At 39.6% G+C, this 15,191-nt stretch overlaps 1 protein-coding gene across 1 annotated transcript in view; it reads left to right on the top strand.

Annotated features, from left to right (window-relative positions):
• RIMS1 (regulating synaptic membrane exocytosis 1) overlaps positions 1–15,191 on the top strand; it is a 475,475-nt gene that overhangs the window by 397,375 nt on the left and 62,909 nt on the right. The window contains 1 exon segment of the mRNA XM_032650909.1: positions 14,346–14,581. Within this exon segment, the coding sequence (XP_032506800.1) occupies positions 14,346–14,581 (236 nt within the window).

Genomic DNA, 15,191 nt, shown 5'->3' with positions numbered 1-15,191 from the left:
GCTGAGCCTGCGCGTCCGGAGCCTGTGCTCCGCAACGGGAGAGGCCACGACAGCGAGAGGCCCGCGTACCGCAAAAAAAAAAAAAAAAAATGCGCACCTAGGATCTGTGAGAACTAGGGAAAGTTCTAGACCTGGGGCATCCTGAAACAATGTTTCATACCTCAGAGGAGCAGCTGACATCTGCTCAGAGGAGAAGCCTCACTGGTCTGCCAGGCTGTCTGGGAGCTGTAAATAGGAATCAATTTGGAAAACACCACTCAGTGTAGTTTGCAGAGAAATAAATTGCTGTAGCACAATCATAGCACATACATCTTCATTACTAATCACGTGGAGATTTGGATAACATCACTGGTCTGGATGATTTTAATCTTATCTGAAAATAAGCAATAAGATGACACAGCCTTTCCAGCTGTAGGTGTGACAGGATAGCTTGTATCAGATGATCCCGCCTATAAACCTACAAAAGCTAAACAAGAAGATACAAACAAATAAAAAACTGTTTGGCGGCACTTGGAAGCAACATAGCAGACAAAGAAACTGGAGGGATTGCAACCCTTGAGAGAAGGAAAGAACACGAAGTGATGCCACATGTATCCCTTTTTCTATGGAGGGACTTTGCAACCCGGTGACACAGATATTGGAGCAAAGCAAAAAGCAGCATCTTCCCGGGCTGAGGAGACAGATGTCACAGTTCAGGAACTGACAGAGAAGCTGGAAACTGTGAGTGGAGGATCCCAAAATTTGCTACAGATTCCCGTCATTTGATGACTGCTGAGCTGTGCATGCACAGAAGTTAACCAAACAGCAGCAGCTGGAAGATGAACTTCTGAGCAGACCTTCCAGCAGCTGCCGGGTGCTGGGAGAGGTCCATCCCCTTCAAGTGCGTGGGAAACACTTTGGTGTCCTGGACAAATTCCAGAAGGACCAAACTGGGAATAAGCGTCACACACTACGAGTGAGGGCAGACCTTCAAGCCCAGCTCTGAACAGTAACAGGATTAATTCTCTCTGCCAACCAAAAGCAATTTCACCCTTGTTGGAGGAAAGTAATATCATCCAGAGCCTCTGTAGGTAGGTTTTCACCCACAACGTCTGGCATCTAATTTAAATTTACAAGGCAAGCTAAAACTTTTAAATTAATAGAAAGAGGACCAACCAACTAAAAACTAACAATAGAGTTATCGAAGAAGGACCTTAAAATATCCATGATTAATATGTTCTGGCAAACAAAGGAGAATGGATGCTTTCAGCAGAGACCTGGAATCCATTTTTATAAACTGAGCAATAATTCTAAAACTAAAAAATACCAAAAAAAAAAATAAAAACCCTAACAACACATTTAATAGGTGGGTTTAATTGATGGCATATTAGAAACAGCAGAACAGAGATTAGTGAGCTGGTCAGTGGAACGTATATAAATTGACACAAGAGAAAGAAGAGAAGTTTCAGGAGAACAGGACAGATGTGAGATGTGATGGAAAGGTCTGAGTGTGTAACTGAGTCCCAGAAGGAGGGGAAGTGCAGAAACAATACTTGAATCCTGAAGGGCTGGCTGAGAACTTTCCAACTTTATAAATCCAACGACCTTGCAAATTCCGAAAATATATGAAGAGAAAAACAAATCTAGCAATATCATGATCAGAGTACTGAAAACTAAAGAAAAAAACTTTTCTTAAAAGAATCCTAGCGGGGGGCGGCTTCCCTGGTGGCGCAGTGGTTGAGAGTCCGCCATGCCGATGCAGGGGACATGGGTTCGTGCCCCGGTCCGGGAGGATCCCACATGCCGCAGAGCGGCTGGGCCCATGAGCCATGGCTGCTGAGCCTGCGCGTCCAGAGCCTGTGCTCCGCAACGGGAGAGGCCACGGCAGTGAGAGGCCCGCGTACCGCAAAAAAAAAAAAAAAAAAAAAATCCGAGGGGGGAAAAAAGAGATTATCTTCAGGGAAGCAACAGTAAGATTTTGGCTGAAATTTCAACAGATGTTATCAAAGCCCCAAACCAATGGAATGACCAAAGGAAAGAATGCTGCAAGAAAAAATAAAAACATCCAACCCACTGTTTATGCTTAGTACGTGTTACCCAGCAAAAGTAACCTTCAGACAGTGCACGGATACATGAATGAAACAGCTAAGAACTCATCACCAGCGGACCTGCTCTTTATGTTGGGAGAAAATGCCCCCAGTTGGAAGCTCTAAGCTGGAGGCAGGAATAGAGAACACCAGGGAGAGTTAGTAATAATATCAGTAATAACAACAACATACTGTGGAGAGTTAGTAATAATAAGAGTAACAACAATAACAACCAGAGAGTTAGTAATAATAACAGTAACAGCAACAACAACATACAGGGAGAGATAGTAATAATAACAGTAATAACAACAACAGCCAGGGAGAGTTAGTAATAATAAGAGTAACAACCACAGTACCCAGTGGTAGTTAAGAGGTGTACAAGTAACACCTATAAAATACCTACGTGAAAGGTGGGAGGGGAGTAAAGGAATCAAGCTGCTGTCAAGTTCGCGCATTATTCTAAAAGCAGTAACATTTCTAACTTAAGGAAAATTCTGATGAGGTAAATACTTTAATCTTGAGAGTAGCCGGTAACAAATACTAGAAGAACGCACAGCTCAGATCCTAATAGTGGAGGAAAATATGCTTAACTAATCTAGCTCGGTAAAAAGGAGAGGTGAAAGGACAAACGGATGTGATCGTTAAAAACAAACAGCCAATAGTCGACTTGACTCTGGCCGTATCAGTAATTGCCTCAAACATAAACGGACTAAATGCTTATTACCAATATCATGGAATGAAAACAGGAGATATCAGTGCAGGTGACCAAATATTTAAATGACATGAACAATTTTATGCAGATAAGTTTTATACCTGAGATCAAGTCAGCGAACTGACCAACAGGCCAGATCTGGCCCACTGCCTGCTTTTGTGAATAAAGGTTTATTAGGACACATCTGTGCCCATTTGTTTATATATCGTCTGTGGCTCTTTTCCCACTACAAGAACAAAGGTGAGACTGTTTGGCCCACAAAGCCTAAAATATTTACTATTTGATACTTTATAAAATAAATTTACCTAACCCTGACTTAGATGAAATCTACAAATTCCTTGAAAAGCACAGCTTACTAAAACTAACATAAGAAGGAATAAAAACACGGAGGAGTTCTATGATTAAAGATGATCCTCTAATTGTTTTAAACCTCCCCACAAGGAAAACTGCTGACCCAGGTGGATTCACTGCTAAGTTGTTCCAAAAATTTAAAGGATAAATGCTCTTAGTCATACCCGATATTTCCAGAGAGTAAAGAGGAGAAATACTTCCAAACGCTCTCTGTGAGTCAAGCCTCTACTTGATAAATTTGGTAAGAAGACAGGAAAATTATAGGCCAAAATCTCTCATTCAGTTAGACAAAAGGCCTCAAGCAAAATTTTAGCCAATTGAATCCAGATAGAGAGATCAATTTGTAAAATTCCATCTGTGGGATTCTGGGACATTTTTGAACATCGGGGGTCTGTTCGACCTTGGTGGGACCTCCCTGGAGACCCCCTGTGGGTTGGGACCCAGGCTGGATATGATCTCGGCCACCTCAGGGCAGTGTTGCCTGCAGTGTCTGGTTAAAGGTAGGCTTCCGGCGATCTATCTGTCGGTCTGTCTGTCTCTATCCATCTCTATGAGACAGAGAAATTTTGAGAGAGAGAATGAGAATACATTATGAAGACGACAGTTTTGTTCTGTAAGTGAGAGACTGGCTTAACATTATCTCTGTGTAATTCATTGTAGAAGGAAAGAAAGAAATCCTCTGATCCTCTCATCATCACAGTAGACACAGAAAAAATTTTAATCAAGTTCATTACACATAGATGATAAAATATGTTAGTGAACTAAAAAGAGAATTTTCTTAAAATGTTAAAGGTAATCTACCATAACCTTACACCAAGCATCATACTTCATAGGGAAATACTGAACACGTTCCCCTGAGTTCACTGAAGACACTTTCACAACCTCTGTTCAACATTATTTGGATGGTCCTAGCCAGTGTTGGGCCTGGCAGAGTGGCAATATAGCAAAGAAAAGTAAATAAAAGCAATAAGGATTATAAACGAAGAATGTAAACTGTCATTATTCACAGTCTATATGATTGCGCATATAAAAAACTCAAAAGAATCTGCCCCAAAATTATTAGAATTAATAAGCGAATTTAGCAATCACTCGATGCAAGGTCAGCTTATAAAAATCAGTTGTATTTTTATGTACCAGCAACAAACATCAGGACATGAAATTTATAAAACACACCAATACGATATAATCAGAAACATGAAATACCTAGGAATAAATCTAATGCCTAATTAAACTAAGTAGGTAAATGAATTAGAAATAAACTAAATAAGTAGGAATGAATTAGCAATATGTAAGTCCTCAATGTGAAGAGTACTTATAGCCTCATACATAAAGCCACAGTTGTGTGCAGGTGAAGTTCAGTAAGAATTACACAGGGACAACTACTTCTGAAGGTCTGGCCGTTTGAAGGGATCGAATATAAATAGTGGTCTAACTCGAGCGCATGCCCTTGGTTCTAGGTGATGCCTGCTATCAAAATAGGTCCACTAGACGTGCTTAGGAAATTTGATGCCGTCTTGGTTATCAGTCAACAGACCCAGAATTTTAACTCCTGGAAATTATGAGCTAGATTCCTGGGGATGATCTCTTGATCAGCAAGTTCCTTTTGTATTGACCATTTGTGATTAGTAACTTGTATACTGATCCAAACTGAAGTGTAGGACTCAAATAATTTGAGTCGACTTCTAGCATTTTTTGTAAACAGTGTAGTGAATTTATGTGTATTACAACCATCTTTTAATACGCCTTAAATTACTTGTCCCTTTTTAGGCTTACTGTGGAATCATGAGAGGCCTCTATGTTCTTTTGGTGTGTTGAAGATATAGAAATTGATTATAATTGTTTTTAAGCTAAATTTGTCCTTAATTTAAGAGTGGGAATCATCTTTACATAGTACCTCCTAGGCCTTTCCTGAAAGCATGCTTACTTTCTGAAGATGAGAAGATATTTCAGGCCCGTGTTTTTTCATTCTATTCCAAAATTTCATGCCAGCCACCTTACATTAGAATAAGGAACCAAAATCTGGCAACTAAAGGTGCAGATTTTTTTTTTTTTTTTGCGGTACGCGGGCCTCTCACTGTTGTGGCCTCTCCCGTTGCAGAGCACAGGCTCCGGACGCGCAGGCTCAGCGGCCATGGCTCACGGGCCCAGCCGCTCCGCGGCATGTGGGATCTTCCCTGACCGGGGCATGAACCCATGTCCCCTGCATCGGCAGGCAGACTCTCAACCACTGCGCCACCAGGGAAGCCCAAGGTGCAGATTTGATTGCTTATATGATTGATCCCTTGCATGTCCATGGGTAATACAAAGTCTTTTTTGTCTATTTTAGGGAACATGAGCAAACAAGAATTCTTGTTTGAAATGAGTTTCTACATTGTCTATTACCATCATTTCATTGATTCTACAATGCACACTGGTCTGTACTTTATCGTATATGAAATCCGTATGTATTTTACAATTGATGGCATGACATGGTTTTAATTAGCAGCATTTTTCTTTCTTAAAAATCCATAAAATAATGCTGTATCTTGCTACTGATGACATAATTGATTTGATTCAGTGCATATAGATTATCCTCCCACCTTTGCCATATTACGGTGAGTTTCGTCACACCAAGTCATATGTGTAATTTATAATTGGGCCAAAGCAATATCACCACCAGGCTTCCCTTTCAGTACCTACCAGTGTGAGGTCCCCCAAATTCTGCTAAAGTTCAGGATATGACCTTCTTCATTACCTGTAGTTCCAGGACCCTGTAAGCCATGGAACAAATACTAGACCAGTTCTCTGTGAAGCTTTTGTAGGTGTGCAGTCTGCATATGAAGTATAACTCTTGTCCCTTAATGGTAAGCTGGCCATCCCTGATTAAATAAAATTTGTTCTCAGCTAAATATTTAAGATTAATTAGTCATTTTAACAGAAAACTAAATTCTAATTTGCATTAATGTAATATTTTTCAGTAAATGACTCGTAGACCTTCCCTATTATATTATGAATATTTCCATCAAATAGAGATAGTTAGTCAAAGTTCTATTTTTTTGCTCTTTAGACTTACTGTTTAAAACTACAATAAACCAGGTAAATAATTCACTTTTCCTCAAACCTTTGACAATTTAATGTATTCACCCAAGTTTTGTCTTTTACTCTCCTCATTCATATTCCAGGTATTTTACTGTAAGAAACAATTTCCTTCTTTTCCTTTGATAAATAAAAACAAATCTACTACCTTGAATATGTCACATATTTTTGTCACTTTTTTCTAGTTTAGAATGAGCCTCCATATTAATTGCAACTTTTAACCTAAGCTTCTATTTTGTAGAGAAAACTTGGAGGTAGATAATGGAGCATAACAGGCTATCTGTCATAGGCAAGCAATGAAGCAGCCTAGCAAGTTACAGCAGACATAATAAAACATCCTACAAACAACCCAATCAAAAAGTGGGCAGAAGACCTAAATATACATTTCTCCAAAGAAGACATACAGACATACAGATGTCCAAGAGGCACATGAAAAGATGCTCCGCAATAATCATTTGCTAATTATTAGAGAAATGCAGATCAAAACTGTAATGAGGTACCTCCTCACACCGGTCAGAGTGGCCATCATTTTAAAATCTACACATAAGAAATGCTGGAGAGGGTGTAGAGCAGAGGAAACCCTCCTGCACTGTTGGTGGGAATGTAAATTGGTGCAGCCACTGTGGGAACAGTATGGAGGCGCCTTAAAAAACTAAAAATAGAGCTACCATATGATCCAGCAATCCCACTCCTGGGCATATATCTGGAGAAAATCATAATTCAAAATGATACATGCACCCCAGTGTTTATTGCAGGACTATTTACAGTAGCCAGGACATGGAAGCAACCTGAATGCCCATCCATAGACAGATGAATGGATAAAGAAGACATGGTATATATACACAATGGAATATTACTCAGCCATAAAAAAGAATGAAATAATGCCACTTGCAGCAACATGGGTGGGCCCAGAGATGATCATACCAAGTGAAGTAAGTCAGACATAGAAAGGCAAATATCATATATCACTTCTATGTGGAATCTAAAAAAAAAAGATACAAATGAAACATTTGCAAAACAGAAATAGACCCACAGACCTAGAAAACAAACGTATGGTTACCAAAGGGGAAAGGGCAGGGGAGAGATAAATTAGGAGTTTGGGATTAACATATACACATTACTATATATAAAATAGATAAACAACAAGGACCTACTGTATAGCACAGGGAGCTATATTCAATATCTTATAATAACCTATCATGGAAAAGAATCTGAAAAAGAATATATATGTACATATATATGTACAACTGAATCGTTTTACTGTATACCTGAAACATGGTAGATTAACTATACTTCAATTTAAAACTCTTCAAAATAACTCAATAAATAAAAATAAAACATCCTTACAACCCACAGTATCCTATAAAGTTGCAAAGATGAAGATAAAGCTTTGCATCATTCAGAGGTAAATCCACTGTATAACTAATCACCTGGATTACGTTTAAGCTGACACTCCAACCAACTTCATTACTGTTGATACCAGAGTCTTTTCAGAGCTATAGGTCAATTTATTTATTACGTAATTCTACATTTTCACAATCTTAAATGTTACCGGAAGAAATGTTAGCCTATCCAATAAGTAAAATCAATATAGAAAATATAGGAATTTCAGATTCACTAGTCTGCTCATGAGAAAACCAACCTAAATCTTAAACAATAAAATGAAATGTTGTGCTCGTATTACATACTACACTGATAAAATCTGGAATAAGACATAATGCTGTCTTTTAAAAGTTTGAGTTATAATTCACATACCATAAAATTCACCCTGTTCGATTGTACAGTTCAGTGGCTTTTAGCATATTCACAATTAGTTGTGCAACCATCACTGCTGTGTAATTCGAGAACATTTTTATCTTCCCCCATAGAAACTTATAACCCTTTGCATCACGCCCCTCCCCCCTCCTCTGGCCCCTGGTGACCACTAATCCACACTTGTCTCTGGATCTGATATTTTATTTAAATGGAATTATACAGTATGTAGCCTTGGGTATCTGGCTTTTTTCATGGAGTATAATGTCTACAACTTCATCCATGTTTGTAACATGATCATTCATTTTTATACGTGATAATATTCTATCGTATGGATGAAGCACATTTTGTCTCCATTCATCAGTTGATGGGCACTTGGGTTGTTTCCTCTTTATAACTATTATGAATAATGCTGATCTGAACATTCCTGTGTAAGTGTTTGTATGGATATATGTCTTCAATTCTGTTGAGGACGTACCTAGGAATGGAATTACTGAGTAGTACAGCAACTCTAGTTTAATTTAACTATGTTTATGTTTAACTAAATTGCCAAACTCTTTCCAAAGCAGCTACATAATTTTACACTCCTGCCAGCAGTGTATGAAGGGTCCAATTTCTTCAGAGTCTCATCAGCGCTTGTAGGCATCTCTTTTTTACTGTAGCTGCCCTGTGCATGTGAAGTGGCCTCTCATCGTGGTTTTCATAAAGCTTTTTTAAGCCAAATTTATCAAACTAGTTTGATAGCTCAAAGGATTCACTTTGATTGTGGATTTAGATTCTTATATTAAAATTCTTTTGAGTTAGCCATTTCTTGAAAATGGATTTTTCTTGAAACACGAGCATATTCAAAGTATTAGAAGTTCAGTTTCTTTTTTTCTCTGGGAATTCCTTAGTTAACTATATGAGAATTATGTAAGTACTCATTGGTCTACATAGACCAATCAGAATGGGAGCTCTGTTCAGTTAATATCTGTCTGCCCAAACCACTATCCCTAGGTTGCAGAGAAAGTAAGAGATTTTTTTCACCAATTGAAAAGACTGTTTTTTCTTATAAATTTATTTATTTTATTCATTTTTATTTTTGGCCGTGTCGGGTCTTCCTTGCTGTGCGCGGGCTTTCTCTAGTTGCGGTGAGCGGGGGGCTACTCTTCGCTGTGGTGTGTGGGCTTCTCATTGTGGTGGCTTCTCTTGTTGTGGAGCATGGGCTCTAGGCGTGCGGGCTTCAGTAGTTGTGACTCGCAGGCTCTAGAGCGCAGCCTCAGTAGTTGTGGCGCACAGGCTTAGTTGCTCCGCAGCATGTGGGATTTTCCCGGACCAGGGCTTGAACTTGTGTCCCCTGCATTGGCAGGCAGATTCTTAACCACTGTGCCACCAGGGAAGTCCCGAAAAGACTATTTTTTAAACACAAAGAGAACTAGCAGTTTCTGTTTTATCAACTTTGACATAGATAGAAATTGACACAGAAACCTAACCCTAGAGTTTAAAGGGCTGTTCTTTAGTGTGGACAAGACATTTTCTTAAATGATGTGAACTTTTGTAACATGCCAACGACCAGACATGCAAAAAGCCAAACAAAGAAGATTTTCTGTCATCCATCACCCAGGTCTCAATTCATCCCTGAGGTCTGCCATCCAACAGGTTTCATCCGTAGACGGATTCCCTGTTGTTGCTGCTACTGGTGAGGAAGGTATTATCCATCACAAACAGAGCAGAAGAAGAGACAGATTTACCAAGACCCAGAACCAGCAGCAAACAGAACAAAACCAGAGTCAAAAAAAGAAAACAGAGACTGAAAGTAATGTTCTGTTGCCTCTTGATATTAAATCCAGGAGCGAGGAAAAGGCATCCTTGGGCTCAGAGCCTTCATGGGGCACCATGCTCAGAGGTCCAGCAGAAGTCCATCTGGGCATTTTGATGGGACCTCCAACACTCTCAAAGCATAATTCTCAAAATTAAAACGTAATTGTTAGAAAAACACATAGGAAATGTCAGAGTTTTAACTCATTAGTGAGAACACTGACAGGGTGACAAGCTGGTTTCTAAGTTGATGTACATATAGACATACATATATAGTCACTGAAAAAGAAAGGGAATGCTGAAACATTATTCAGTTCGATTCAAAACTGGATAATGTTCTCTAGATCAGTAAAACCCTAACCTTGAGGTTATCCTCACTACTAAGTAGTGGTTATTTGCTCCTTATCAGTTATCTTCAAGTTAACATCTAACTTTTACAGAGTTATAAAATTTGGGGACTGTAATTATTATAAGAGTAAATAGTAAGTCAAAAAATGTTCCATTCCCCCAGAGAGTCAAATGCCCTTAGGCCTTTAGAAAGCTTAGTTAATCCTTAAACATGGCATTAACATGTAAGGCCATTTTTTTCTTAATCTCATTTCCAAGTTTAGATATTTTTTTTCTAAACAGAAAGGAGGCAGTTACTACTCTGAGCAACTGGGTGATTGAAGTGTCTTTAGTGTGATACGGAAGTTTAGACAAGGAGCAGTTTTTTCCTTGGGTTGAGCACATTTTTGAGAGCCTTAGCAGTTCACAAGTAGGTATGTAAATCTAGAGGTGAGGGCTGAGACAAGGTGGAGAGAAGCCCTGGGAATCAGCATCACATAGAAGGATGTAAAGCTTGGGACCAGATGACACATCGAGGGAGCAGGTCTCACGTGGGGAATAGAGGTCAGGGTTGGGAGGGTTGAAGAGCTCCAGTGTTTAGTGGTGAAAAAGAATAAATGTCCAGGGCTTCCCTGGTGGCGCAGTGGTTGGGAGTCCGCCTCCCGATGCAGGGGACACGGGTTCGTGCCCCGGTCCCGGCGGATCCCACATGCCGCGGAGCGGCTGGGCCCGTGAGCCATGGCCGCTGAGCCTGCGCGTCCGGAGCCTGTGCTCCGCAATGGGAGAGGCCACAACGGTGAGAGGCCCGCAAACCCCAAAAAAAAAAAAAAAAAAAAAAAAAAAAAAGAAATACATGTCCGGCCAGGAGGCACTAGGTGGGAAAATCTATGAGAATAAAGCATCTCGATCAAAAGAATCAAACGCTTTGTCACATGCGTGGTGTATTGAGAGGTCAAGAGGGTAAAGACTGAGAAAGCACAGGATTTTGCTACATGGAATAATTGGTGACTCTGATGAAAGGAAAAGGCTATTGGGTGAAGCAGCAGGGACAAAGCCCGCTTCCGTTTAGTCCAGAAGAGAATAGAGAGAGAGAGGACGTACAAACAACTCAGGTTCTTCAGCAAAAGGTCAGTAGCTAGGAGAGGGGGTGTCAAAGAAGAATGGTGGGTTTTTCATTTGTTTGGTCTTTAAAGGTGGGTTGTATCACAGTCTATTTGTATAGTGAGAATTCACTTTTTTTAACTTTATCAGTTCACAGCAATGGGAGGGATGCCACAAACATTAGTGATGCATAAGGTGTGTGCTGATATAAACTAACCAAATCTTAACGTAACCGAGACAAAATATATCAGAGAGCCGGGAGACAGCAGTCATGACTCTCCAGAGACCCTGAATAGCTTTATAAGGCAGAAAGCCTTACAGTACATCTTGAAGGATTCAGGCACATCTAAATGACAGGAATAGTCTTCCAGGCGATTGAAGCAGAACAAATAGAAGGCTAAGAAATAGGAGAGTGGAAGTAGATTTGTGCTAAGACTATGATCTTCACATTGATTTAATTAATCTGGGTGGTTAGACCCCCCCGCAAACCTCTCCCCTCAGTTAGGTAACAGAATGGAAAATGCCCTAACACGTTCCACTTAAAATACGGTGTTCTAGATTCTTCAGAAAGCTATGCACTGTCCCAGATTACATAAGAATACTTCTGAGCTTCTAAACAAAATATTTTATTTTTTGAGGAAAAATTGTGTCTTACTTATTCACAAAACTTTTTTTAACATAACTTCTTAATTCATCCCCCGCAAATGGTAATCATTTGCTGTATAGATTTCTCTAATTTTTTTTCAGAATTTTTATTTGTTGACATTGTAGACCATTTCATGGCTGTAATTAAGTATCCATGAAAAAATTTGTGAATCTTCCTAGCTCATCTTGGATACATTTTCATAGTAGAACTATTATAGAAAACATTTCCCTGTTCTTTCAAACTTCTCTATAACCTAAACAACACTGTCTAAAATTTCACAATAGTTTTGTGTGTGTGCAGTGATTTTTAAAATACAGATGGAGAGTTGTGATGTAATTCTGTTTTCACGGGAATATTGTGGAGAAAACAGTACATGTTAGTTAATCCATACTTTACTGTAAAGGTAAAAACAAGATCACCGAAGAGAGGTTTTCAATAACCACTGTGGTGACTGTGCTAAGGAGATGAAAAACTCGCTGGTGTTTGATTGAAGATGGATATTATGATGGTGAAATTGACCAAATCCTGTCATTTCTGTATATCTTTCAGCAGAATTGTGCTAGTAAAATAGTAGAAAAAGCAGGTACTAAGAGTAGACTTAAGGAGGGTGGCAGAGTTAGGAAACACATTCAAATGAATAGGTGAGAACACGAAAGAAATTGACCGTAATATTTATCCGGAAAGAAAGTCCACTAAAGTGGCGAATATAATCCCCACAGGAATCAGTGTTGAATTGGTCATCTGTAAAACTGTCATCATTACCGTTTGGAAGAGGAGACTGCATAAAACGCATAGCAAGATTACTAGGCTTGCAAATGGCTTTAAAAACTTTTGAGTTAATGAAAAGATGATTAGAATAAATTGAAAGAATATGAATACCTTATTATTGTCAGGTGAATGTTGACGTGGACCAATTTAAGAAACGCAGCTAGGGATTAAGCATTCCAAATTATTCTTGTCAAATCAGGTCCCAGTTTCCATTCACTGTCGCTGAAGGGATCCTAAGGTCCAAAAAGTCCTGTCTTTTCCATGGATTCTGAGCCCCTGCACCAATTTTCCTTTCTGCTGAAGCACTCATCGTGTATATGGCCACAAACATGTTACGTGATCTTAAGACTTTCTGTTTTACTGTTTCTAATCATATTAGGGTTTATTCTGATTTGCATATGAAATGTCATCACTTAAAGAAGCTATATTCAGTAATATATTTCATTTTTCCAAAGAAGAAATATAGAAAATCAAGATGGTGGTAAAGGTCATGTGAGCCAGTTTTTGCAAATATTTTGAGGACACATAAAATTAAGAGGGTCATTTCAGAGATATCAAACAGGTCTTTATTGGACCAAAAAAGGGATAGTCTAAATGGATACTATAACTGCATATGCAGAGCAATTAAAAAGACTGGAAGAATCCTACCATCCCTGACCACTTCCCCAGTTGCCTGCCCTACCTGTAACTCTGACTCACAGACACTCATGTACTTTGGCAAATTGAAAGGATATTTTCCCTCAACCTTCTACGGTACCTGAAACTCTCAACAGTAATTTATTCATTTGGGAGAGAAGTACCGTGATCTGTTCAGATAACCTGATGCAATCTCAGAACACAGACAAGTAAGTTTTGCAGAAGAGAACAACAAAAAAAGGAACATCTGGACCCAGAGCCTGCGAGTTCGGAGAGTTCAAAGTTGAAAATGAGAGGAAACTTACGTGGAGGCGATGGGGCAGGAGTGGGTGAGGAAGGAGGAAGGAGAAGCAGGGCTTGTCTCCTGAACAGCATTTCCAAGACTCACTCAGCCTCGGATAGCAAAAGAGAGGCCTCTTAGCTGGAATCCCAATGAGAAACCAGAACAAACACTGGTTTTATTTTTTAAACGTTGTCGTGTGGCAAATTAAGAGTATCCGTTTTGAACAATATTTTTTCCTCAGGAATGTATATGGACTTTTCTCACTGATTGAACTATTTTAGCTTTTCTCTGAAAGTAACAGAGGAATTATTTATAACATTGGTCAGTAACACCTCCCCGTTTGTAGCCTCGGTTGCATTTCTTTTTACTATCGTCAAAGAGTTTATAGATGATGCCTTGAAATGCTCTTGTTTCAAGGCACATCTGGTAAATAAATACTGGGGGGGCTTCCCTGGTGGCTCAGTGGTTGAGAGTCCGCCTGCCGATGCAGGGGACACGGGTTCGCGCCCCGGTCCGGGAAGATCCCACGTGCCGCAGAGCGGCTGGACCCGTGAGCCATGGCCGCTGAGCCTGCGCGTCCGGAGCCTGTGCTCTGCAACGGGAGAGGCCACAGCAGTGAGAGGCCCGCATACCGCAAAAAAATAGATAGATAAATAAATACTGGGGGCGGTGATGTGACCTTAGAATATTTATAGCTGTAGGACTACTATTCAGCCGGGTTTTCCCTCTAAAATTTTGCCCGGATTATTTCAAAATAAGTTAGATGTAAAGTTTTGATTATGCTGACCTGTAATTTATGGATGCATATATGTTTTTACTTTGTAAATATAGTTCATTTACCCCTAAAATGCAAGGCAGACGGATGGGGACTTCAGGAAGAGCCATCACCAAGAGCACGAGCGTGAGTGGACAGATGTACACACTGGAGCATAATGATGGCAGTCAGTCGGACACGGCTGTGGGCACTGTTGGAACAGGTGGGAAGAAAAGGAGGTCCAGCCTGAGTGCCAAAGTGGTTGCCATCGTGACTCGAAGGAGCAGAAGCACGTCCCAGCTAAGCCAAACAGGTGAGTGAAGTGAATTCAACTTACACATCTCAAGTTCTCGCTGGAGAGACAAATGTCAACCTTCACGCTATGGCTTGGGATGGGATTGTACAGTGTACGGATTCTCCTTTCCAAAGAACGTTTGTTTCTCTGTTTCTGGAAACCTGTTCCATGTGTGGGGTTTTTTTGTGTGTTTTTTTTTTCTGTACAGCTGTCTAACAAGGTATCATTTGTCAATCCCTGAAGTGGTCAGGTATTTCGTGGAAAAAAAAAAAAAAAAAAGCCGTGTTTACAAATATGCAAGGAAATGCAAAGAAATCTTAAAGAACCAAATTGGTTGAAATACAAGAAAAGCAACAGGATTCTCCTTTTCAAAATATTCCATAATACAATTGCTTCTAATTTAGGCTATCTCCATACTGTTTTAGAAAAGAAGGTCAGTTGTGCAACTTGAAATACAGTCTTCAGGGGGCTGTGTGAATGTAATAATTGAACTGTGACTGTTCTATTTTCAATGCAAGTAAAAACCCAGCAGTTATTTTTACTTTACAAAAATGGGTCAGTGGATTCATGCAAAGAATAATGTCAATACAAATTTGAGTTTCAAACATTTTCTACTGCTTATAAATCT

This window comes from Phocoena sinus, chromosome 12 (genome assembly GCF_008692025.1).
Source record: "Phocoena sinus isolate mPhoSin1 chromosome 12, mPhoSin1.pri, whole genome shotgun sequence".
Classification (NCBI taxonomy): Eukaryota; Metazoa; Chordata; class Mammalia; order Artiodactyla; family Phocoenidae; genus Phocoena; species Phocoena sinus.
This window is presented reverse-complemented; position numbering and strand designations above follow the sequence as displayed.